Source organism: Bactrocera neohumeralis, chromosome 2 (genome assembly GCF_024586455.1).
Source record: "Bactrocera neohumeralis isolate Rockhampton chromosome 2, APGP_CSIRO_Bneo_wtdbg2-racon-allhic-juicebox.fasta_v2, whole genome shotgun sequence".
In the NCBI taxonomy this organism is placed as follows: domain Eukaryota; kingdom Metazoa; phylum Arthropoda; class Insecta; order Diptera; family Tephritidae; genus Bactrocera; species Bactrocera neohumeralis.
In genome coordinates, this window is record NC_065919.1 from 12,870,884 (window position 1) to 12,897,065 (window position 26,182).

The 26,182-nt window shown below is 36.5% G+C and overlaps 5 protein-coding genes across 10 annotated transcripts in view; 1 reads left to right on the forward strand and 4 right to left on the reverse strand.

The window, feature by feature from the left end:
- LOC126751234 (HEAT repeat-containing protein 5B) overlaps positions 1-16,082 on the reverse strand; it is a 26,275-nt gene extending 10,193 nt beyond the window's left edge. For 3 of the 6 annotated variants that reach the window (XM_050461316.1, XM_050461315.1, XM_050461314.1), the window contains exons 1-3: positions 7,880-8,820; positions 380-793; positions 17-164 (exon numbers count right to left, since the gene is read on the reverse strand). In XM_050461316.1, coding sequence (XP_050317273.1) covers positions 17-164; positions 380-793; positions 7,880-7,947 — 630 coding nt within the window. In that variant the 5' untranslated portion in view covers positions 7,948-8,820. Of the gene's footprint in view, positions 1-16; positions 165-379; positions 794-922; positions 942-7,879; positions 8,822-15,842 lie in introns of those variants that run through there. The other 3 variants (XM_050461317.1, XM_050461313.1, XM_050461318.1) reach the window with 3 other exon arrangements.
- Positions 10,719-12,136, reverse strand: LOC126751236 (uncharacterized). The gene has a single exon (XM_050461322.1). It carries the CDS (start codon positions 11,867-11,869, stop codon positions 10,796-10,798), a length of 1,074 nt encoding a protein of 357 aa, XP_050317279.1. The 5' UTR covers positions 11,870-12,136; the 3' UTR covers positions 10,719-10,795.
- A 318-nt stretch (positions 16,083-16,400) lies between the features above and the next one.
- On the forward strand, positions 16,401-18,952 carry LOC126751765 (vacuolar protein sorting-associated protein 45). Its single transcript, XM_050462274.1, has 4 exons — positions 16,401-16,602; positions 16,668-16,866; positions 16,925-18,006; positions 18,071-18,952. The coding sequence occupies exons 1-4, from the start codon at positions 16,510-16,512 to the stop codon at positions 18,422-18,424; spliced, it is 1,728 nt and encodes a 575-aa protein (XP_050318231.1). The 5' UTR covers positions 16,401-16,509; the 3' UTR covers positions 18,425-18,952.
- Positions 18,730-23,587, reverse strand: LOC126751764 (nuclear pore complex protein DDB_G0274915). Its single transcript, XM_050462273.1, has 5 exons — positions 23,215-23,587; positions 23,009-23,158; positions 22,731-22,933; positions 22,470-22,669; positions 18,730-22,413 (listed from the first exon to the last, which is right to left on the reverse strand). Exons 1-5 carry the CDS (start codon positions 23,337-23,339, stop codon positions 18,994-18,996), a joined length of 4,098 nt encoding a protein of 1,365 aa, XP_050318230.1. The 5' UTR covers positions 23,340-23,587; the 3' UTR covers positions 18,730-18,993.
- Positions 23,588-23,984: 397 nt separating this feature from the next.
- On the reverse strand, positions 23,985-26,017 carry LOC126751766 (3-ketodihydrosphingosine reductase). The gene is made up of 4 exons (XM_050462275.1): positions 25,731-26,017; positions 25,436-25,657; positions 24,771-25,339; positions 23,985-24,705 (listed from the first exon to the last, which is right to left on the reverse strand). Exons 2-4 carry the CDS (start codon positions 25,650-25,652, stop codon positions 24,508-24,510), a joined length of 984 nt encoding a protein of 327 aa, XP_050318232.1. The 5' UTR covers positions 25,653-25,657; positions 25,731-26,017; the 3' UTR covers positions 23,985-24,507.
- Positions 26,018-26,182: the final 165 nt, after the last annotated feature.

Sequence of the window (26,182 nt, forward strand, 5' to 3'; positions counted from 1 at the left end):
ACAAAGTGTTGCCTACCTTTTCCAATGTAATCATAATTTCTGCACGCGCTTGCGATTCTGCATTGCGTAGAGTGCGTATTAGTATTTGAACCGTCTCCTCGTAAGAACGACCCATCATACGACCGAGCTTCTCATACATGGAACCCAATACGCAAATAGCGGCACTAAGGAAGAAGTAGGATAGATTTTTCAAAACAAATAGAAACGATAAGTAAAAAAAGATGAATGATCAAGTGGGCGAAAGTCAACTATAAAAGACATATTTATTTAAGAAGATTCGATTTTTCTACGATAAAATTCCCATAAAATCAGATCTATACTTAAAACTTTCCAATCAACTCCAATTTCATTCAAATAATCACATTTTATAAGAACTCACAGTTTAGTGGGTAGATAGCTTGGTGAGTCGTCCTTGTTCTTTAATATGTCATTGCAAGCATTCACCGTATCGAACAGCATGAAGGTATCGCCCACCGAGAAGAGTGTCGCCAAGCAGCTGGCTATCAATTTTCGGGTCGGTGGACCTGGTGAGCCCTGAATGTGTTCGGTCAATTGTTGAACCAACTTCTTTTGACATGATTTTATGTCCGATTTCTGTGCAACCGGCAGCACTTTCTCCAAGTAGCGCAGCCATTCGAAAATGAAGACAGGGCGTTTCTGTTCTGGCAACTGTTTTAACGCTTCCTCATTGAGTGTGAGACTATGTGAGAGTTCCATTTCATCAATGTATGCTTCGGTACTGTTCTCACTATCAGCCTCGTTGTTGTACGTATCGTCGTTGCGAATAAAAGACCTGCAAATAAATAAAATAAGAGAAACACAAATTAATTATAATAAATAGCGTTAATTAATTAGAATATGAGAAAAAACTATAGCATTCTAGAATAATCAACTACAGATCAGAGCTGGTTTGTGCGCATACCCTTCTTTCTACTCTACATGTATTGTAATCATATGTGTCTGTTGATCAGTGCTAAAAGAGGGATGATGTTGTGGTGTTCGCATTGCCAAGGCTGGGTTATCAATGTCTCGACAAGCATTGTTCATTCCGAAAACAAGACGTAAGTCATACAATACAGTTCTGTTTAATTTAAATTGTGATGCCAATTAAATGTGCTCGTATGTGTGTACACACATATGTACATATTCCATATGACTTCCATTTAGTCAGTTTGACCATATTTCGAATGAAAACTTATATGAATCATTGAAAGTGCGAATGAAATGAGACCAGAGTGAAACAATTTCGTATTCCATACATACAAATAAAATATATATCAATACTAGGAGCATAAATAAACACAATTGTATGTATATGGAGGTCCACCTCATTTTTTAAATTATTTTATAAGTTTACTTGAAAGAAAGTGAACTTAGCTGAGAATAAAAAACCGATTGTAACTTGAGATCTTTAGAAGGGCTGATACCAGACATTTCGAAAAAAATACATACATACATATGTATATTCATTTTGCTACTATTTTTCGTGATCTAATCACTTATTCACAGAACTTATGAAACACTTATCAAGTTTGAACGTAAAGCTGATGAAAAATTATTTTTTCGTTAAATTTTGTTAATAATAATAAACAAATCGCGCAATGTCTCTTTGATGAGTTTTTAAACGCGTCGCGGCTAGACACTTAGCATTTACAATTGTCGTCCTAGAACAAAATAAAAAAGTTGATTTGCATTATTGATTCCTAAATTATAGGCATTTGAACAGAAAATTAAATTTTTAGCCAATAATTTCGCAAGGAATTAGCCAAAAATTTTTTTCCATCAATGGAAATTTCTCTACGGACTTCTATGCAAAATCCAATAATCTCAAAATTTTAACATACATATTTATCTTGCCAATTAGAAAAAAGTTGTTTCGAGGAAAACGCGTTTTAAGTTTTAGAGGTGGAAGAGAAGGAGGAAAAGGTGGGCTTACTATGTATACATATACGCTTAAAGCCGTTTGAAAATATTATCCCCATTAAAAATCAACTTGAAGCTTATTTTTATTACTATGAGGCATAGTACAAGCGAAAAAAACAAAAACTATTTTTAAAAATTCTACAGTGGCCATACACCTTAATCTTAATCTTAAACGCATTTTTCTGGAAACTGTGTTTCCAGGGTCAGTTGTCTACATTTCTCGCGAACAACTCAACCGGTCTTATGAAATTTTACACAAGTCTTCAAGATATACTTTACTAGGACCAAGGATTTTTAATTACAACTATTTGAAAAAAATCGAGAAATCATCATCAAAATTTGCATTTTTTTGTAAAAATGTCTGCCAAAAATAGTTTTCACTACTTCTACTGTCAACTAGAAGACACCTTTTTCGAGGGGCTGCAACGTCGTGATGGCGTAGTTTTGAATATTTTCCTTCGAAAATTTTTGAAAATCTTTGTAAAATCTGTTTAAATAAATCATTTCATTAAAGTCAATCAAATTTCTGTTTAGCAACTTCACACTATGTGTCATTAGTGCTCAATAGGGTTTAAATAGGGCGAGTTTAATCCAGTCAGGTCAATCCAATCGTTGAATTCTTAGATCGTTAAATGTATTGGCCAACTAAAAATAAAAATTCGAGGATCATATACGCCAGTATTGTATAGATGTTTTATACAAGATTTATATCCAATCTAAACTTAGCCATTTTGCACGATGGCATAGTGCTGAGTCATCCTGGAAGATTAGGTAATCCGTATAAGAATAATGCTCTTCAATTGGAGGTAACCACTGCAGCATATTTTTGTGTATTCCCAAATCGTTTGTCTTGAGGAAACTTAATTTTCCTTACTACACATTTATCTTGGAATTTCTCACTACCTGAACTTTTGTGAGCTTAGCAAATTTAATTTGCTTTCGTCAGACCACATAATCTGTTGCCAATCATTTTGATCCCAATTGTGAACCCCTTGTCGTGCAGCCTTAATTTTTTGTGTATAATGGCTTTTTGGCATGGCGGCTTCCATATAAACCCACATCTCTAAGCCGCCGACGTATGGTTTGGACACTTAAATCAGCTATGGGAACATTTTGTATTTCCGCTATTATAGAAAATGCACTTTTAAAGCAGTCGCTTAAACTTAATTTTCGAATAAGTTGTCTGTTCTCTCAGTTGATTTTTGAAGATGACCTGAACTCTTTTTATGCTCAAAACCATCACTTTTTTTTGGAAAAGGCGAACAACAGTTAAATGGCTATAACCAATCGATGGCAAAAAACCATGAATCGGGCTTCGAATTGCTTCCGCATCCACCTCCATATTTGGCCCCCAGCGACTATTTGCTGTTCTCATGCTCGCTGGGAAAAAATTTTCGTCAAATGAAGAGGTGATCGCCGAAACTGATGCCTAATTTGATGGAAAGTAGAAATCGTACTAGAAAAATAGTGTCGAAAAGTTGAAGGGTCACGATAATCAGTGTATAACCCTTGAAGGGAACTTCTTCTTGTTTACTGGTGTAGCGGTTATAGCCGAGTTAACAACAGCGCGCCAGTTTCTCCTTTTTGCTACGTGGTTCCAATCGGATATTCCAAGCGAAACCAGGTCCTTCTCCACCTGGTCTTTCCAACGGAGTGGATGTCTTTCTCCTCCTCTGTTTCCCCTGGCGGGTACTGTGCCGAAAACTTTCAGAGGTGGAGTATTTTCGTCCATTCGAACGACATGACCTAGCCAGGGTAGCCGCTGTCTTTTAATTCGCTGAACTATGTCAATGTCGTCGTATAACTCGTACAGTTCATCGTTCCATCGAATGCGATATTCCCCGTGGCCAACGCGCAAATATCATAAATCTTTCGCAGAACCTTTCTCTCGAAAACTCGTAACGTCGACTCATCAGATGTTGTCATCGTCCATGCCTCTGCACCATAAAGCAGGACGGGAATAATGAGTGACTTATAGAGTTTGGTTTATGTTCGTCGAGAGCGGACTTTACTTCTCAAATGCCTACTCAGTCCGAAGTAGCACCTTTTTGCAAGATTTGTTCTGAGGTGGATTTCGAGGCTGACATTATTTTAGATGTTGATACTGGTTCCAAGATAGACGAAATTATCTACGACTTCGAAGTTATGACTCTCAACAGTGACGTGGGACCCTAGTTGGGTGCGCGACGACTGTTTGTTTGATGACAGGAGATATTTCGTCTTGCTCTCGTTCACTACCGGACCCTGGAAAATGGAGTCATGTGTAGAAGTTCATACAAGTGTGGAGTGGCCAGAATCGATTATTTTACATATGGCTAAAGCAGTTCACAACTTCCTGTCCTAGACCAAGTATCCTCTGAGTAGCCAAAGAACATCCGTTTGAATGCGAGTTAAAGTGAGAAGGCGAAACATACCCACTACAGGGTTGTGCGCTAGATTTGGGACCCACCACGTAAAAAACGTCTCCAATGAAAAATTACCAACAGTCTCGGATGAAAGACTCCCCTTGAAGGGAACTATGTTGGATAAATAACAAGCAAATTTTGTCAATAAAAAATGTTGACTATGGTAGGCCGGGAACTTTTCAGTTGATTTGTTACATCAATTATTGCACATAAAGCGGTATATCACTTTCCCACATTCTTTTTTATACACACTAACAACCGAAACTAGAAACTAAAGTCCACTTTACCAACACCACACACTCGTAAAAACATCGAAATTGTTATGGATTTTATGATGTGTTAATATCCATATAATTATTCTTGTATTTGTATATAATTGTCTGATTATGAAAAAAAACATCTTGAAATGGAATTATGTCACTCACTTAGAAATGCTGATAAGAATTTTGAACTAAAAACCTTTTAAAAGTTGAACATGTCCTACTCACGTTAGCACAAGTAGGTGTTTATTGCATGCTAGTGCCCGCAGTTACATGCTTTTGAGCACATAAAGTGTTGACCTTTGACATGAGTAGTATTCAAGTACCCTTATGTAGTACATATACATACGTAGAGTATATAGCCGAATGCATTATATATTAGGAAGCAACTCATTTAAAAAGAAACAACACCCTCGGAGACGAACACGTTGCAGCAACAACTGACTTTGCCATCAACTACCACTACAGCTTTTTCAGGGAGGGCAACATACAAAAAATAATAATAATGAAATAAATTTTAGTGAAAATCAACCCTAACTAACCATTGCAGAGTCCAAAACCTTTTGAGGCCAACATCAGTGCACGAACATGATAACAAGAATGTGGACGTAAACTGAGTGCTGTTGTATATAGGACGGAGCATTAACAAAATTATCATTGCAAATGGGTAAAGAATATGATTAGTAAAGAAAACTACATGGGCATGGTAAAGGAAATGCTAGAATAATTAATATAATTTTAAATTTAGGTTAGTCTGGTAGGCCAATGAGCCACGCATAGGCCTGTTTTGGTTCTTTATGATAGCAGATGGTATACTCTGTGGCCTCACTATCGACATCTCTTCTGGTGCCTCATACCGTGGGGCCCACAAATGTTTAAAACGTAGTCTAGCCCATGCGGGACAAGTACACAAGAGACGCTTCATTGTTTCCCTGGTGCTTTGCTCTTGACATTTTTTGCAGTCTTCTCGATATCTCAGCTTCATTCAGCAGACTTGTGCCGCCATAACACAGTGTCCAGTGAATATTCCGATCATCTTCATACAGTGCCTTTTATCGAGTGCCAGTGGGCATTTTGTACATTTCCGATCCACCGTTTCACACATAATTTTTGCAGTTTTGCACCCATTTAGCTCGTTCCATCATTTTTTGATTTTCCTTACCATGCTTCTGTCCAGATCGTAGACAATGCATGGTTGCAATGTTGTTCACTGTTCTGCTCTCGTTCACTATCTCATTGTCCACGATGCCTTTGTGACCTGATACCCAGTAGAAGTGAAGTCGCTTGCTTCTGGTGACTTTCCACAGCTACCCTGCTTAACAAGACACTCCCGATATGCCATACGAGGTTACTACGCAAATGTTGACTCTGGAGTTGCCAGCTGGTGCATTAAAGGCTAGTTCCGCGACTTTCGCAAAGGCAAAGACCTTTGCTTGAAATATACTGCAGGGCTTGAGAAACTTGAACCGCTTCCTTATATATAACTCTGGACAGTATATCGCCGCACCAGTCCATCCTCCATTTTTGAGTCATCCGTATAAATAATTAGTGTGTTCCGCGCAGCTAACATATCTTTACGCTAGGCAGCTTTATCTATGATTACTCCGAACCTTCCTCCCCAGTTCCAAAAGTTGGATCATGATGATCAACCCCAGACACTCTTGCGATACCCACTTCTGAACTGTATAAAGTGGGGGTTACAATATTACAATGGTGTGTAGACATCTACCGGGTATTAAGATGAAAATGTCGTACGCATATGCCACTATCTTAGGGGCTTTGTCGTCTAAGTTCTTCAACAGTTTATTCAAAACTAATGTCTATAGCAGCGGAGATAGCACTTCAGCTTGCAGAAGGCTCCTACAGATTTCCTTGGTCATTCTGGCGTCGTTCAATTTTACTCTTATTCTTCTAGAGATCAAGAACAACATTGTGCAGCAGGGTCAACATATACGAGGGCTGTCTGATAAATAACCGACCTCAACGTGAAGCTAGCGGCACATCTAAAAAAAAAAGTTTCTACTTCAAATTGTGCATATTATAATAGCTACTCGCCAGCATGGGTGTGTGGAGTTACAAGGAGACTATGTAGAAAAATAAAAAAAAAAAAATTGAAAACGTCGCGTGCATCATGGTTAGGTCGGTTATTTATCAGACAGCCCTCGTATGTATATACTAAATACTATTCAGAATAGAAACGTTATTGAATGCTTCAGAAATGTACAGAAATGGTACAAGGGCGTATTTCTTATATTAAAGAGTTCTTTTGATATTAAATATGAGTGTATAGAGTGTAGATTCTACCGATCTGTCTTTTGTGTACGTATGTTGCGCTTTGGACAAGCTTCGATGAGGCGCTGCGGCACTTCCAAGATTTTCTCTAACGTTTTCAGCAGGAAGGAAGTTAAGTTTATAGGCCTAGACTCTTTCTCATGTTAATCTACAAGTATTAATAATTAAACTAAATATTTGAGAAGGACTGAAAAAACACATTTTCCGTATTTTAATATAAATCTTTGTTATTGAATGAGCCAATACAAACATGCCAATGTATATTCCCTTAATAAAAGCAACATCTGGGATGGCCATCACTGCCGTTAGCGGATTTTGTTTTTTTTTTCGGTTTCGGCTCATTTTTGGAGCGCCATTCACTAGATTGTTTGACAGCATCTCTTGTGCGACTTCTACTTTTCGCAAAAGATTCCGGTCTTTTGCGACGAGTCTAACTTTGACACTCTTTGCACCCAAAGCATTAACCAGCATCTAAGAGATGTAAAGATCTTCTGCAGACACGGCGATTTTCAAGCACTTTCTTCAACTTTTTCGATGTTATTAATAAAGTCGGATGGACGGATTAGGAAAGATTCGCTGAATGCTTTGTAGCACTTAGTAAATGTCCCAACACATTTATGCAACATTTTGAACGATTCGGTGGTCGTAATTCTATTGGGAACAATAAATTTTAAGCAAACTAATTGTTTAATTTTTTTCATGGCCAAAGTTTTCGAGTAGTGAGCAAACAGCTGCCAAACACACACTAATACGCAGATCGAGATCAAACTTCCCACAAACATAAAAAAACAGAATTAATCTAAGAAAAAAAAATTTGTATCGATTCGGTTTGCAGTTTAAAATAACCTGTCCGGGACCAATTTGATCAGATTATATATACGTTTTTATGTTTACCTACCATATACTGTATAATACATCTACATTATTTGTGCAATATTTATATGCATATACTATAGATATGTAAATAATCAAATTTAATCTAATGTAGAAGTTCTGTACCTTCTTGCTTCGTTTATGACTTTGCGCAAAAATTGTGGTGTGCGGGCGAAATTCTGTAAATTCTCCATTTTCGCTGAACTACTGCAGATTTTGTATAAGATTTGATTTATATTAGATTTGATGGGTGTTGGCAAAGTAAAAATTTTCAATGTGCATTTTTTCACTTTATCACTCAATTCAACACTGATGGAAGGGTTTGTTTCAATCGATTTAAATTTGTTTACTTTATATACATACTTCCACTTAATGATTTTTGCCGTACCGTTCTATCAATATAATTTTGAAAATATAAATTAAGTGCTTAAAAATGGTCGAAGACTTTGTGGAAGACTTGAGCAAAAATTATATATGTACATACATATGTATGTATTTATTGCTTGCACAATAGCACACAGGCCGACACTGATTCACGGTCCATCAACTGCTTGTGTTTAGTCTCGACCATAAGCCCATACAAAAATGCATGCTATGTACATATGAATTCGGCTGGCACTGCAACTCGGACCATAACAATAACAATGACTGGAACGATGTTGGCGTAAATATTCTTTTTGTCGCAATCTCTTCGCTGTTCGTCTTTGAAATTTCACATTTTCTTTTCCAATGCTTACGAAGAAATCAATAATTAGAAACTATGGCGATTCACATGTAAAATGAAAATAAAAGTGCATTCGCGCACAAGAAACATACAATATTGATAAATATTCAGTGAAATATTTGGTGTCTCATTTATATATGTACGTATGTAGGTTGCATATCAGAAGAAGGCTAAATTACGCACGGAAAACAATATTATTTATTTTTCACAAACTAAAATGCTTTTCATTGTTTTCCACACACTATATTTTCACTAAGTTTTTTTTTAACTACATTGGCACAAAACATAAACGCGATTTATTATTCCGATTCAACCGTCCGTTGCCTCTTGCATTGAAAAAATGACTGTCTCGCATTGGTTGCCTGTTTCGCGTAGCTACTTCGCTGTCCACTGTGTTCATTTGCTCGCCAACAAATGTGAGAGATTGCAAGGAAATATAGGTGGTGCGATGCCACCATTCCTTTCCGGGGCAATAGCTGCGGTACCATGCTCACACAGATATATGGTATAAGTATGTACGATCAAATATAGATAGCCTTGTATGTACATCTAGTTTATTTGTATATTATTGTCGCTAAAACCACTTCACATGTTCGACGATGCGAGTGTCGACAAAAAGTCAACCTATGTATGTATGAACACAAACATCAACGCCAACGTAGAATGTAATGTTTCTGATTATGTTCCACAAAACTATTTACATTCATAAAAGATTTAGGAGGCGGCGGCTGGTGCAGTATGGTGGTAATCTAACTTATTATGGTTTGGCAATGGCGCAACGCGGTGGTGTTGGTGGTGAGCGCGATGAGTGCGGTGAATGTGTTTTGCTCTCATGAGTGCTGGCATACTTTTGTGGAGCTTAAAAAGTACGGAGCGGCGAATGTCGGCAACTCAACGGCATCCGAAGGAAACATATCAAAGAAACAAAACACATCCGAACAAAGTGTTACTACAATTTTGTGTGTCATGCATTTGGGAAATTTCTCAATTCGTTCACCAAAATTTACCCAGTTGTAAAATATTTTATATTATGATGGAAACTAGACGTACGAGATATGTTATGACTCCGGCTGCTAATTCTATTAGCTTCATGTGCATTGGTTCTAGGAACATTTGGGAGGCAGTAGAAATGATTCAAATGAAGGTTCCTTTCTTTTGAGAGAGTTACAACGCTCTTAAGGAAATTAGTATTACAGCAAACTAGATTAGTTGTTTCGTGTAACCGAGTCGAACTAATTTCAAACTACTTTATTGTCTTGCTGGGTGACCTACAGAATTGTAAATACGGATAAATATGCACCAATGTGTTTATTTAACACCGCGTCAACCTTTTATGGCATTTCTTCTTGTTTCCATTATACTCTTACATTTTCCAGTCCTTTTGCATTCCTGCTGCACAAGTTGTTATTGTTTTTGTTTGCTTTCATCTTTTGTTACCTTTTCTAGAGCAAAATGATTCAGAATATTATATGTGTGTATAAACACATACATATGTACATATATGCATACACTTAGGAGCGAAATTTTATTGCTTCTCCTTGAATTCAATTGCTGATAGCGGGATCGCACTCAAATATTTATTGTTATATTATTATATTATATTTATATTTATATTTTATAATAAAAAGCTTGACTTCCACAGAACATCGAGAAAGTGAACGAAATGTTTTTTAAATCTTCTCAAAATCGGTCACAGTTTTGAACACAATTCTAAGAAAATCAACAGAAAATTTAAAAATATACACAGCTAATGTCAAAGCGAACAAGACACACTTTAATTGACATATAAAGATCAAACCTCACACGAATAAAAACAGTTTACACAAATCGAACCAAAAATGTTTATTAGCTTCGATTTGTACTTTATATGTACCAAGTCAAATTTCATTTTGAGTATAAACTAATCCTCAGCCAACAAAGGATAATACTCAAATAAAAAGGTAATGTGAGAATGTATACATTCAAGCCGAATCTGGACCAGAAAACCAGTACTGACAGTTTTGAATATTTCAGAACTATAATCTCAAACAAGATAATCATTTAATACTAAACAAAATTAATAAATAGCCCCCTGTTGGGCTGACCTTTACTTCCTAAGCAAATTTCTATTTAGAGGGCAATGTCCCTGCAGACGGTATGTGGATTTTTATAAGATACATCTATGCAGTTTAAACAGTAAAATTCCTTTTCTATATAAAAATAAATAGATTCCATATTCAAATAACTTTAAACACATATACATAGGTTTACAGCCAATATTCCTTTAGGCAAATTTATTGATTTTATTGAATTATACATTAATGTTCTGCCCTTGACAATCAAGGCACAAATGGCATGGCTGGAATGTAGCGCAACTCCTTTGCAGTGACACTTTGGGGGTTAGCTAAATCCTTCATTATTCCTTGTAAACGAGAGACGACGTCACTACGTTGTACATCACCGCGATCGATCATACGCTTGAAAAGCGTATACAGTTGACGTTCCGCCGAAGCACTAGACAAATCGTGTAAGTCCCTTAACAATTCTTCCGAATAACCCTCGTATTTGCTAAGGTTAGCGGCTTTTGCATCGCGTTTTAGCAAATCATAAACCAGCAAAAATTCTACGTATGGTTTGGTTGGCGGTACACGTTTTTTACCTGCAGTCGACGTGGTAGACCAACGATCCACAGCATTGTCGCTATCGAATGCGGCTCGTCCGTAGTTGTCATCGTAAAGGCGCAAAAAATTGTCCAAAGACTCTACGTCGTTGGTAAATTCATCATGTTCTGCCTCTGTTTGTATATCGCGTATCAGTGCCAATGTCAATTTGTCGAAACCTTCAGTGTTATCACCAATTTCGTCAAATACCTCATAACCGACGCGTTTTTCAGGTTGCGGCTTGATTAGTGGCGATTTTATAGGTGCATACAAACCGGGTCTATGTGTGGGTGTTGGCGGCACTGTAGGTTTTGTAGGAGCTGCTGTCGTAGGATGCCACCAAATAGGCGGTTTCCACCAGCCAGAACCCGTGGTACTAACACCTTGTGACGGTCTGCTGGTAGTGCTGATCCAAGTTGGTCGGCTAGTTGTTGAGAGCCAGGTAGATGGCTGCTTGTTCGTGGATAACGTAGTGGTTGTTGTACGCATTGGTAGCGGTGTGGACGTGGGTAAAGCATTAAATATATTAGTTAATTCATCATCGTTCACTCTAAACGGCGGTTCGACAGTTGTCGATGATATTGGCTCGTACTGCAAATAGTCGATGTAGTAAGCGAGCGCTTGCATGGAAGCTGGCAAATAACTGGTGAGTAGATGTGGCGCAGCCCAAGTGCATGGCAAAATAACGTAGCTGACTAAAAGAAGGCACAACATCTGACTGAAAGATGACTTTTCCGAATACACTTGTTGCATACTTAGTTACATAAATTAACCGCTTTCGTGTTACTCGGTAATTTCATTCATTTTTAATGATTGACAGCTAAGTACGACGAAGAAAGAAATATTTAAGATTTCAAATTTTAAATGTTCGATTTTAATCTTATTAAATTATGACGCGTCCGAAAAGTTCCAAGTACGAGTATTCGAAAGCAGTTTACCAAGCAGACTGAGCTCTGATATTGCCGTTTGACGCACGAACAGAGGTAAAATGCGTCGCTCAAGTTCAAAATCTCTTTTGTCACTACAACTACTTGTATTAAGGTGAATGTTTAAATATTCACACACACATATATAAATCTGTATGGAGTATAATTTCGTGGAAGTTAGGCGCAGATGAGAAAGGTGAATTTTTGATAATCGCTTTGTTCTTGTGTACTGATTCTCTTAGAAAGTCTGCAAAAGGCTGCTACAATCAGCGTATTGACTGACCAAACCAGTTAATGCGTATGTTTTAAAGTTTATTTTAAATTGAAAGTTTTAAGGGCCCTTTTGTGTGTTTTACGACATGGATATTAATCGCATGCTCAGTTTTATAGAATTTATTAATATATATTTTAGTAATAACTTTCAAAATCATACATCGTTACTAATTTTTGTCAATAGATTAAAATTGCATCATTCGATGGTCTGAATGAAGAAGAAACGCACTAAGTAAGTATTAATAAAACTTTATATTTTTCGGCCATTTGGTGATTCAAATTATCATATTATCAAATCAGTATAGCTTAAAAACTTATACTGTACATTAATACAAAACGACTTAAGTCGATATGCCAAAAATATTAAAAAATATTCTTAATATTTTTATTCAAAGGTTAAAATACTCTCTTTTTATGTCTTCATATTTGCGAATATACATACATATGTATATATACAAGTATGTTTGGATATTGAAAAACTTGCCAGCATCACAAAGGAAAATAAAGCATAAACATTAACAACAAATTTTGAATATTCAGACGAAGCAAAATAAAAAATTCTTTATTCAATGGATATCAGTAAGATTTAATATACAATTGGGGTACTCACAACCCGTTGTAAAGCATCGTAAAATTATACATTTTTACACTTGTTTAAAAAAATTGTTGCTGGATTTCGTACAAAAATGAGTTTACACTTACAATTCTTTCTATTTTCAGAATTACACCTACTATTTACCGATATATGTTGTAGTATTAAATTAACCGGAAGTGCAAAAATTTCTATAATAGGTATGAATTTGGGAGCAAGGGGAAGTATTGGCTAATTTTACTCACTTTTGACACAAGGTAATGTTGTAATCGGCCAAAGGATTCTCTTCATTTTTCGATAATATGTCTCACAGATCAACCAATATTTTCGGTAAAAATAAAAATTCAGCCATAAGCAATGGTAGACATAAGAAGTATATATATAGAGCCTAAAAAGTTATGGTTCGATTTCAACACTTTTTAGACCTGAGAGGGAATATCTTTAAAACAATATTCGTGCAAAGTTTTATTTCGATAACTTCATTGATTATCGATTTATATACTGTAAATTCTAATGAAATTTAAAATTATATATCTGGGAAGTAAGAATGGTGGTTCTGTATTTATTTAGTAAATAATCCTCCTTCTTGAACTAACTGCCGGTTCTGCGACTTGGAGCCTGAAACACCGGAACACCTGCTGATCGACTGCACATCAGTGTGTAGACGCAGGACTAAGGCCCTCGGATCCATGTTTCCGGACAGGGATTGCATCGATTCACTAGCACCCGATAGAATATTGGACTTCATCAATGTGCTGGGGCTAGATGAGTCCATGTGATTTAGGAGAGGGCACAATAGACCTAAGGTCGCGGTGCTTTCCTCATCAATAAATCTAATCTAAATAATCCTATTTTTATCGTACATTATCTTATATTATACAGTGTAATAAACATTATCTCAAATTTTTAAATCGAAATTCAAATTATTACGGTCGCTACAGCGTTTCTTGCAGAAAGGGAACAGAGTGGGGAACGCTACAACTCCAATCTTATCGTTTTTATCGGAATGGTGTTTTTTAAAACGGTCTCTACTCTCAAAGGAAGAGTTTTGAAGATATTTAGTTTCGATTTAGAGAGAACATTTTTAACGTTCTTCGCTATCGCGGTCTCTACTCTCAAAGGAAGAGTTTTGAAGATATTTAGTTCCGATTTAGAGAGAACATTTTTAACGTCCTTCGCTATGGAAAGCTTTTTTTTAATCTTCTTATTTTATATAAAAACCGTCGAAAAAAGGCTAAATTCGATAGTTTTTGTTACAACCAACCGTTAAGTGAACAAAACTACTATACTCTTTTTAACATTGTGCGAGAGTAAGAATACATAGCGAAGGCATAGTTGTCAAGGTATTAGGCTACTATAATTTGTTCACGTAAGTCATCATTGAAATTCATCTTAGACTATTCTATTGTGTTGCGCATAATTTTTTCACTTTTATTTGATGACCGAAAAACACGCGATAACTATTTTACTAATGTATGTATGTATGAAGTTACCGACTGGGTGGATATGCCTACTGCAGTATACATTACGTTAACTAAGTAAAAGCAAAACATAAGATATGTGAACACACGAACCAGTCAGGTAACCATGTTATTTAATGCTAGTCTTTGTTCTGGCTGAAAAGCATTCACACCACTATATACATATACACGCACACATGTAGCATACATGAATATATTGCCTACAAATGGGTAAATAGGTCACTAGACAAATATCTATTTTTTTACCCTGAACAGGGTATATCAAGTTTGCCAAGAATTTTGTATCAACCGGAAGGAAACACCGGGTATCCTTTAAAATATGTATCACATATTTGGTCTATCTTTTATTACCATATACATATACGCCTGCCATACAAACTGAACTATTAAAATCATATTCTCGTATGGAAAATGTTTGTATTTAACTAGGTATCTTCACGAAATTTGGTATGAAGAAATGGTTTAGATCGGACAATTATAGCATATACCAAGTTGGCATACAAATTGACCGATCAAAATCAAGTTTTTGTATGGAATATTTTGTAATTGTGAAAGGTATTATATGTAACTTCGGCGCAACCAAAATTAGCGATTTCATTAAATTTCAATATTATATGCATAGAATTGCATGTAACCGAGGTTGTGTTGTATAATAAAATATTCCAGAATTAAATAAGGTCTTATTGGTTTCATTTACAATGACAAAAATATTGAGTGTGTTTATATAATTATTGTGACTCTATGGTAAATATTGTGCTATAAGATATTTAATGATCATTTGCTACTGACAAAAGTTTATTCAACCCTGATGATTCAAATGATTTAGAGACTGGTTTAATGAGTTGCGCAACCTACTTTTTATTATAACTTTAAACATTGAATATTTGGTGCTACTTGGACCTGTTACATTGTGGAGAACTAATTAATGAATATATTTACTTCATTTTTAAGTTTCTTCCTTTGCAATCACCTAGCAATTTCTGGCTTTAAATAAGTGGTGGATTGAAAAAGGTCTTACACTTTTTTATACACCCATTTTTCTATTATTACTGGTTTTGATAAATTGTTAACATTTATTAATATCATGTATACTTAAGATTTTTAAAGTTATAATTAATTGCCGTAAACAATTATAGGAGTGACATGCTTCTTATAATTTGTGTATGCCTTTCTTTAGAAATCTAATTCACATCTTTATTTTACACATGGTTCTAAATATATAATAGATGACGATAGGATGCGATTTTTTTATTTATATACAATTTATCAGCTGCTTGAAAGCGTCAGACCATAAAATATGTGGGGGAGCTCGTTGAATACATACTTATGAATGTTACGGCCTATTGTACTCCTATACAGCATACAATCTTTGATATTGATTTATATACCATTAAGGGTAATATATAACATACAATCGATTTTATTATATTTGTAAACACAAAAGCTAAACTTACGTTTTTTTACTCCGTGATAGAATTTGTTATGGTACACTTTCCCTGCTGTTATTTGTATTCACTATTAACCTGCCAGCACGGCACTATACCAATCACTCTTGTTTATACATTTAATTAAGTATTAACGTTACATCCATCATATGTTATTAAAATGTGACTTTATATTTTCTATTTAAACAAAGATTAATTTCTTTTTGCAAGTTAATAAAATAACTAATATATTAATTTATAATAAAATGAGTTTATGATAGACACAATTAAGTTGGCAGCAATGTTTGTTGACATTCAGAGAGAGGGTTTCAAGTCAAAGTTTTACAACTATAATTATGGTCGATTTGTTGAAACTGACAGCTGTTTCAGCGTGTTGCCATTTTTTCCTTTTCAACTCAAATACTGGAAAAAAATATTTCTATAAAATATATTAAAAGTTGATTGAAGTGAAAATAAAGTTATTAAAGTGACGATTCTCTTGCCTTCATACTTTAGTAATGTGATGAGAGCAACGTTAAAATTTGTTTTGTATTAATTTTATTTCAATATGATTTCATTGGTCTGGTAATATTTACAGATAAGATTTGTGTTATTTAGCAAGGAACATTCTTTGTACATCTGAGAAAAAATTAAAATTTACGGATTAAATTTGCATTTGAACAGAATCTTTGCAATAATGAATTTAATTACAGCCATCAAATTGTACGTGGAAAAAATGTGTAATGAATCAGGGCCGGGAATGAAGACTATTTTGCTGGACAAAGAGACGGTATGTAATTGCAGATTGGTGATACTCAATAATTTTCATAAAATTTATAACTTAAATATCTGTAGACAAGTATAATATCAATGGCTTTCAGCCAATCGGACATGCTGCAACGGGAGGTCTATTTATTCGAACGTCTTGATTCAGGTCGTTCTAATGAGCGCATGAAAAATCTTAAATGCATTGTATTTATTAGGCCTACTAAACAAAACATACAGCTGTTAGCCGATGAACTCCGCAGTCCCAAATATGGTGCATATTTTATTTGTAAGTAATGACATTGTATAACTTATTTGGCTTCGACCCATATAAACTCAATCAATAGATTTCAGTAACATCATTCCACGCACCGACATTAAATATTTAGCCGAGTGCGATGAAAGTGAATCAGTACGCGAAGTGAAAGAAGTATACGCAGACTATCTGTGTGTAAACCCAAATTTGTTTTCACTCAACATTAATAGTAGTATGCATCGTCTAAATTGGCTGCCCGACGCGCTTGGTCGCACAGTACAAGGCGTGTTAGCCGTATTATTATCTCTTAAACTCAATCCGGTTATACGATATCGCGCTGGTTCAGCTGTATCGCAAACATTGGCAAAGCAAATATATGAGCAAATTTGCAAGGAGTCGAGTCTTTTTGATTTTTCACGCACCCATGAGAATGGTGCAGCACCACCATTACTGCTTATATTGGATCGCCGTGACGATCCTGTTACGCCATTGTTGCATCAATGGACCTATCAAGCAATGGTCCATGAACTATTAAATATACATAACAACCGCGTTGATCTCTCCAACATACCGGGTATACCGAAAGATTATAGAGAGCTCGTTTTATCCGGTGATCAGGATGAGTTTTACGGCAATAATATGTACGCAAATTTCGGTGAAATAGGTTCTACAATCAAAAACTTAATGGAGGAGTTTCAGCGTAAAGCTAAGGATCATAAAAAAGTGGAGAGTATAGCTGACATGAAGAATTTCATTGAAACATATCCACAGTTCAAGAAAATGTCTGGTACGGTACAAAAACATCTCTGCATAATGGGTGAATTGTCAGCACTTACTACTAAACGGAACCTTTTCGAAGTATCCGAATTGGAGCAGGAAGTTGCCTGTAAAGCGGAACATTCGGCACAGTTACAGCGTATACGCAAAATTATAGCCGATGAACGCATATCAGTCGATGATGCTATCAAATTAGTGGCGCTTTATGCATTGCGTTATGAACGACACGCCAATTGTGATACATCTAGCTTATTGCAAATTATTAAAACACGTGGTGGGAAAACAGCAATCGTGCCTAGTTTAATTGAATATGCTGGTACGCATATGAGGCAGGGAGAAATATTCAACTTGGTGCGCATATCTGATGCCGTCAAACTAACCCGAAATTTAATTAAGGTTGTAGGCAATAATTTCGAAAACAAATAACAATTTGTAATGTTACTTTTATTTCTTTATGTAGGGCCTAAAGGGCGTGGAAAACGTTTTCACACAACATACACCACTGCTCAAAGAAACTTTGGAGGAAGTTTTCAAGGGTCGTGAACTAGATCCTATGTACCCCGCCATTAATTCTGAACTTGTGCCATTTCGTCGTCCACCGCAAGAGGTGGTGGTGTTCATCATTGGCGGCGCAACTTATGAAGAAGCCCTTGCAGTACATCAGCTTAATAATGCCGGTTACAAAGTGATATTGGGTGGCACCACAATACACAATTCAGAAAGTTTCATAAATGAGGTTTTGAACGCCACCGATGGTATGCAATTTAAACACACGAAAACAATGTTAAAATACATTTCCAGTGATAACTATTAAATTATGTTGTTGGACCCTCCAAAAGGCTGTATATAATTATGTTCTATGTATGTATGTACAAGCATATGTAAACATGTATTTATTAATTCTATAATATTCCTGTATATGCTATATACAATTTACATATGTATGACTTGTAATCTTATTAGTTATTCGTATTATTTATTAACCTACTATAAGATTGATCGTTAAAATTGGCACCTTTAAAAAGTAACCACAAATTTCCAATGAATGGTGAATTTAGTTAGAAGCTACACTAATTATTCTCCCTAAAAATTTTCAGTCATTCCCATGAAACAACAATATTTTTATTTAGAAGTTGTATATAGTCGCATTTATTGAGTTTCCTTGAGCTTTGTTTTGCTTGCCTTCATATTTTTAAACAATCTTGCTGTAACGAACGTATGTGACTCTTATATTTTTAACTTATATACCATTAATAACAAATGTTTTCCAAAATATGTATTATTCAATTATTTAAATAAATATAAGTAACCGTTATTTTTAGCTATGGGATGATAACATTAATCCTTTTGTCAATTACGAAGTCAAAACTGTTCTTATAGTTACTAAGTTTTCTGCAGCCGACGTGTAGCGCGACGTATGGGACGATCTGTTGCTGCAGCACCGCCAGCAATCTGACCTGCTCCAGCAGGTGCGGCGGGCGGCGCAAATATATTTGTCACAGTTGAAGGTGCAGTAGGAGCTGATGCACCCGCTGAGAAACCAAAGGTCGTTGCGGAAGATTGCTGTGCACCGCCGAAAATGCTACTTGCATTTGCTGCTGGCGGCGCTGGGGCATTACCGGAGCTGCCGAAAGAGAATGTTTTGCTAGCTGGCGCTCCTCCCGTGCTGCTGCCGAAACTAAACGGTGCTGCGGTGGCGGTAGCAGTTGTACCGCCGTTTGTTGATCCACCACCGAATGCGAAGGGTGTGGCATTAGATGATACTGCTGGCTTATTTCCCATTGTACTAGTGCCGAAAGAAAAGCCTCCGGCTGACGGCTTGTTGCCGGCAGCGGCGAATAGATTCGATGAAGTGTTGTTGTTATTGACCGTTGTAGTGCCGCCGAAGCTAAATGTTTTATTCGTTTGATTGCTATTAGCACCAGTGACCGCACCAAACGCATTGTTGCTGCTGGCGACGTTTGTGTTGCCGCTCGTTGCACTGCCACCAAATATAGATTTTGCGGTATCACTGGTACTTGCGGTTGCACTACCAAAATTAAATGGGGTCTTCGCAATGCTGGTGCCGGCTGCAGACGCTGATGTTGCTGCACCGAATATATTGGTAGATGATGTGTTGCTGCCATTGATTGCACCAGCATTGGACGCTCCAAAATTAAAGCCTCCAGCGGAGGCATTGTTTGTACCTCCTGTTGAGGATGTCGGTGTTGATTTATTGGCATTGCTGCCACCAAATGCAAAAGGAGTAGTTGCTGCCGTTGTTGTAGTGGAGCCGAATGCAGGTTTCGAAGTTGCTGCACTGCTAACGCCACCGAATGTTGGAGTCGCACCAAAAGTAAATGCGGCCTGCTGAATTGGGTGGGCGCTTGCTGGTTGTAAATTGTTAGCACCCGCAATGTTGTTGTTGCCAAATATCTTGTTATCGCCCGTTTTTGGTGAACCACCAAATGCAAAAAGATTACCGTTCGAAGAATTTGTGTTGATTGCGCCACTCTTTTCTTCGCCACCGAAGTTGAAAGCCGACTTATTGACGTTGCCGTTTATTGTACTTGTAGTAGAGGTTGTTGTGGCCGCTATTTGATTGTTACCACCAAAAGAGAAGGGAGTGCTTGCAGTAGTGGTCACAGCAGTTGACTTTTGACCTCCAAAAGCGAAAAGATTAGAGGCAGTTGCAGCATGAGCTCCGGTGTTTGCTGTGGTAACAGCAGCGCCACCAAAGGAAAAAGACGGTTGTGTTGTTGGCGGAGAAGTGTTTTGTGCGGTACTAGTGGTTGTGGCAAAAGCGAAGGGTTTGGCCGCATCTGTTGGACCTTTAAATGTATTACTCGTTGCATTACTACCAAATACACTTCCTGATTGCGCTGTAGACACAGTTGGTTGGACTACCATCGATTGTGCCGAAGTGGTCGTTGTATTAGTTGCGGCGCCAAAGGTATATGTGCCAGTGCCGATAGGGTTGAAAGCAGTTGCAGATGTCGTACTTGCAGTTAGGGCTGGTGCTGCAATGCTGCCACCAAAATTAAATGTGGGTTTGACAACTGTTGCGCTTGTACTAATAGCGTTTGCTCCAAAAGTTATTGCTGGTTTTGCTGCTTCTGAAGAAACTGGCGTTGCTGTTGTTGTCATAGAGTTTCCAAAGTTGCCAAATGCGGATGCATTTGTAGCTCTAGCTACCGTTGTTGAAACTTCTGGTTTCGTTGTTAATCCAAATTTAAATCCGCCAACACTAACCGACGAGGTAACAACAGCAGTTGATGTTACTGGTGCTACAGTTGTTGAAGTGGGCTTAGTGGGGGCTCCAAATGAAAATCCCTGAAGTTGGGGCAAAGTAGCGGAAGCTGTCGTGGTGGTTGCGGTTGCGTCATTTAAATTAAATGTAGGCGCGGATGAGCTTACACTGCTACCAAAATTATTCGTAGGTTTTTGCGGAGTTAATTTTAGACCTACCAGTGGGGATGCTGTTTTTGTAGCGGTACTTGTTGTACTTATTATTGGGGACGCATTTGTTGAAGCTAAGCTACTGCTTTTAGCTGGTGCCGGTGCCAATTTGAAATCGCCAAGTATTGAAGTTGTTGTTGTAGCTGTCGGCATAGGTAAGCTTGGTGTGGAACTGCTTAATGAGACCTCAACAGTGGATGTTAAGGCAGTACTTTTTGTAGTATTATCAGATGCCGACATAGGTGGAATCAATACACTTGTCAATGTTTTAGTAGATTTATCTGGATTTTTCATAGTGAAATTAGCCGCAGTTTGTGTCGAGATTGCTGTTGCCGTAGAAGCCATTGGTGTCATCTCTTTACTGACGGATACATCTTTTTTTGTTGGGGTATTACTTTCCTTTGTTGTGCTACCTGAATTCTTATTGGATAATTTGTCTACCTCATCGTACCCCTCTTCGCCTTGGTAAATTTCTCCACGCAAACCACTTAGCATCATAGCTAGTTTTGACTTTTGGGTGCGTTCTATCAGTGGATTTTTCTTGTTTACTATAGAAGAACTTTTTTTTGGTTTCACGAATTGTATATCAGCACATTCGTCATCATCTACAGTAACAGTATTCTCTATTATTTCTCCATTACTACCATCTGATTTGATAAGTTTTGTCGATTCATTGTAGTTACGATTGAATAATGTTACTTTCCTTTTTTGGGTTTGATTATTTAGCAACAACGGTGGTTCTGACACAGTCCGTTTGACTATACCTCCACTTTCCGTCAATCTGTCAGTACCGTTTTCTATAATATTATGTACAGGCGCAACGCTATTACTTTGAGATGAAGGTGTCGTTGGTATAGGCGTTATTGGTGTATTACAACTCAAGCTCTGCGTTAATTGATGGAATCGCAGATCGGATTGTTGACGATGCATTTTCGATTTTTGTGTCTCATACTCTTCTGTACCAGATGGTGGTGACCGTTGTTTGTTTGAACGTTGTTGCTCGTAAAATTTTCGTTTATTTGCATGTATGAGACTTGAACTCAGAGAACTGGTTATATCGTTATTCAAACTACACAATCGTTTCTTTGCTATTTGTTCTGGCGAATGTTGAGTTTGTAATGGTAAACGTACACTTGAAAATGTAGTTCCACAAGCGCTATTCATGTTTTGAGTATGGGATGAAGGAATCACTATATGCTCACGCTGCCTTTTAAAACTTTGTGATGGAACGTGAATTGATTGAGGATTCATGTTATGCATTCCCACGCCACGAACTCCAAGAGAAGCACTTAAGGGATCGTACGACGTATCGTTACTTTCGCGGCTACAGTATTTTTTATTAACGTCATGTATTCCATCAGAATCCTGGAATAAATATACTTAATATTGTGAGTTAGGTAAGTTTTAATGTATAGGCTTACATCACTATTTATACGTTTGCGTGAGATCTCTTTCAGAACATCTAAAACACTGCGAGTTGGTGCCAGCTCACTCTCTGTTGGAGGTGGATGCAAAATAGGTCGGTTTTCGCTTGATATTTCTTCATCGCTTTTTTGAACACTAATCACAGAATTCGATCGAAGTAAACTTGACAGTGTGTTGCCATAAAAAATTGATTTTTCTAAAAGCAAATATACAATTTTATTAGCCTCTATTAATTTGAATTACGGAAAAAATCATACTTGGTGGGGCAATCCGTGTCATTGCTACATTTTGCTGTGTTGCGCGGTAAGGTAAATCAGTTTTCTGAAGTGGAGCTATTGAATATTGGCCAGATTTGCTGCACAGATTACTGGTCGACTTACTCCGATTCAGACGCGAGCTACTTTCGTGATATTGTATAATACGAGACACCAACCCACGACTTTGAACATCTGCATATGTTCTAGAATTGCAAGAGTACAATGAATAAAATAAGTAGTATTGAACGTATAATAACATTATTAACAAGAATTTTTACCTTGGATCAATTTTACTCAGGTTCAGTCTAGCTCTCTGTGGGCTGGTTGCTGTACTTTTGTTTGCACTACTGCTGTTTAAACATATGCTTGAATTACTACGATTTTTTTGACTAATAGGACTACCTCCCCAGCGAAATTGATTTATAGTGCTGTAGGATAAAATATACCATTAAATAGTTGTATTGAAAATGCTTGCATTTCTTACCTATTTCTCTCAGTAATAGCACTTGTGGTGCCATTCAAGTTTACACATGTTGATTCTGCAATTGGATTGGGTAAAGTTGACATATTTAAACTGAAACGCCTGTCCATTGCTCCATTCTTGTCCATGACGCACTCGTAAAACTAGTTTTTAATTTTTCTCTAAAAATAGTTTGAGGCGCGCAATACTCGCGCAAAAGAAAACATACACAATACACGATTTTTTTATATTGGAAATATTTCACTAACGCCAATAATGTGTAAAATTTAATTGTATTAAACTCCTTGCACAAATTTCGCAAAAATTCGAAAATTCGTCTTGCAACGTGATGATCTTAACAGAGAACGTGAATTATAATATACGTTCTCTGGTCTTAATTCCAAAACGTCAAGGAGGCAAAGGCGTCTGGCATTGCCAACAATACAATTTAAATGAACTCGTATTATTTTCCCAATTTGTTCAGAGAACGTAAATTATGATATACGTTCTCTGGTCCGCTCATGGAGTTGCCAGCTTATCGAAATTATTCACGCAATGCAGATTCATGGCCTTGAGTTAATCCGGATTAACTGCGCACTTAATCAGATCCAAATTTGAAGGTGACAGACGGCAGCAATGCGAGTTTGAAACTCTCGTAAACAGCTGGTTGTTACTTTTATAACATTTTCAATGAAAATGGATAGAAGATAAACACTGCGGTTGTTAGCAGACCAATTTAAAAAAAAAAAACATTTTTTATTTAAAAAAATATCAACGCGTTATTTTTAAAACTGCACCATAATATAAAACTTCTTGTTTTATTATTAAAAATTTGAAACAACTGTTGCTTGTTTTTCATTCACAATGCAACATTTTTTTTTAATAATTTTGGCAACGACATGCAATTAACTCTCTAAAATTTTGAGGATTAAATGGGAGTTAGCAACGGAGTTATCCTTCCCTAACTCCTGAATTAATCTATTAGACGAATCGGGCGTTGCATAACAAATATTTACGATGAGTTTTTATAGTTTATTGTTCTATATTTTATTTTGATTGGATTTGTAAAACGGATAATAAATTATAAGATTTCATTCTTTGGCTTATATTATAATATTGTTATAAAAATCGTGTTTTTAATAATTTGTATAATTGCAGAAATGGATAACGTAAATGATGAATTTTGTTTTTTTCGAACTGTCTTTATAAAGGCACTGTACAGTTGTAACTAATTAAGCGTAATCTTAAGTATGTTGAATTAGTTAATAAATGCATGTATGTTAAAAATAAATATTAATAATGTCAATAATGGAATCATCAGTCTTTTTTATCCTTTGCACAATTCTTAATTACCCGTTCGAAGTGCAAGTGTAAAAAGCAACCGACAATACGTAGGGGTCCCAATAATAAGGCATGAATTAGATTTTGAAAAAATCCACCCCAACGGAAAAGACCGCCTCCCAGTAATGTAAGGAACCAACTCTCAGCCCCTAAAATCGAAATGAAGTTACCGCGCTAAAAAGAAAATAAAAAATAATAATGAAATGATAAAGCGCAAAATGTGGTTCTTTCGAATTTACCAAGGCATCATTAAGAATTTGTTTCGCCACTTGTTGTGGTTCCGCCAAGCCTCCACCACCTGATATTATTTTCGTTTCTTTCGGTTTTGTTTTCTCCTCGTTTTCAAAACCAGGTGTATTAGTATCTGCAGGCAAAGCTAATGTTACCAAAATGCCCAGATGACGCGTTTCCATTGCAATGGTTTCAGCCATACCACGCACAGCATATTTTGAAGCCGTGTAGGGTCCGTAGCCGTAAATACCGAAAAGAGCTGCTAATGAGGACGTAAATACAATGATACCCTCTCGTGATTTCTTCATTTTAGGCAGGACATAACGCGTGCAGTTATAGCTGCCCCAATAATTGATATCCATAAGTTTTCGCGCATCGTCCACTGATATATCCTCATACACACCACAAATAGCCATACCAGCGCAATTAACCAACATATATATATCTCCTAAGCCCTCCTCAACTTCTCTAAGAGTATTTGCTACATCGTCATAATTTGAAGCAATATCTAGGCAACGATACTGAAATTTTTGATCTGGCACTTGGCGTATTACTTCCATTAGCGCCACTGCGCCACCTAACAAGATAAGATAAAAATTATTATACCTTGTAATATGTGTCTCTATATATAGATTAAACCAATAACTTCTACGGATAGTATAATTAAACCTACTGAGTAATTTTTGGTCACGAGCAATTACGGTTACATTAGCTCCTTTCATTGCACATTCCACAGCTAAGCATAGTCCAATGCCTCGAGAGCCTCCAGTTATAACCACATGACGTCCCACCAGCATTTTTGGTCGTTTACGCATGACGAACACATATACACCAACATGCGCCAAAACGGCAAGTGATATCCACAACCATATTTCCAAACTTAATTCCATATTGTCTAAAAAATAATTCACAAGTAATTCACGTGATAATGTCGTTAAATAAAAAATTATTAAATAGTTTTTATTCACCTTTAGATCTTTGTATTTAACCTTAGGAAAGGAAGTGAAAATGTGAAAACACTCTCCTTAGAAATTAGAAAGTTGTTGATTTCGTTTTTACCATTTACTTCGTTTTCTGCTGCGGGTAGCTTGCCAACAGGCTAGCATTGAAATATCGCTGAGGAATAAGAGAAACTTATATGTTAACTCAAATCTTTCCACTGTATATATCTTTCATATCGAAATTGATAAAAAAATAAAGTTAATTGGAAAGCAATAGGAAGTTGTTCTGGTTTTCACTATGAGGGTAGAGGCGTTGCCACATACTGCTTAAAGCTATAATATTAATATTGAAATCACTCTATGCTAACTTAATTAAGGTGAACGATTTGACATTTGTGTAAATCTATGAGAGAAATGAAATTCTTAATATAAATTCCATTTTGTAACTAAATTGTTACAAAAAATTATAGCTTTGATTT

Bases quoted from the DNA above. Each gene is read 5' to 3' on its own strand.
- LOC126751765 (XM_050462274.1), top strand. From the start codon at position 16,510: ATGAATTTAATTACAGCCATCAAATTGTACGTGGAAAAAATGTGTAAT. The intron at 16,867-16,924 runs GTAAGTAATGAC...CTCAATCAATAG, and splicing joins ATATGGTGCATATTTTATTT to ATTTCAGTAACATCATTCCA. The intron at 18,007-18,070 runs GTTGTAGGCAAT...TTCTTTATGTAG, and splicing joins TAACCCGAAATTTAATTAAG to GGCCTAAAGGGCGTGGAAAA.
- LOC126751766 (XM_050462275.1), bottom strand. From the start codon at position 25,652: ATGGAATTAAGTTTGGAAATATGGTTGTGGATATCACTTGCCGTTTTG. The intron at 25,340-25,435 runs GTAGGTTTAATT...TTATCTTGTTAG, and splicing joins TCGTGACCAAAAATTACTCA to GTGGCGCAGTGGCGCTAATG. The intron at 24,706-24,770 runs GTAAATTCGAAA...TTTTCTTTTTAG, and splicing joins AAATTCTTAATGATGCCTTG to CGCGGTAACTTCATTTCGAT.
- LOC126751764 (XM_050462273.1), bottom strand. From the start codon at position 23,339: ATGGACAAGAATGGAGCAATGGACAGGCGTTTCAGTTTAAATATGTCA. The intron at 22,934-23,008 runs GTAAAAATTCTT...TTGCAATTCTAG, and splicing joins CTGAGTAAAATTGATCCAAG to AACATATGCAGATGTTCAAA. The intron at 22,670-22,730 runs GTATGATTTTTT...ATTTGCTTTTAG, and splicing joins GACACGGATTGCCCCACCAA to AAAAATCAATTTTTTATGGC.
- LOC126751236 (XM_050461322.1), bottom strand. From the start codon at position 11,869: ATGCAACAAGTGTATTCGGAAAAGTCATCTTTCAGTCAGATGTTGTGC.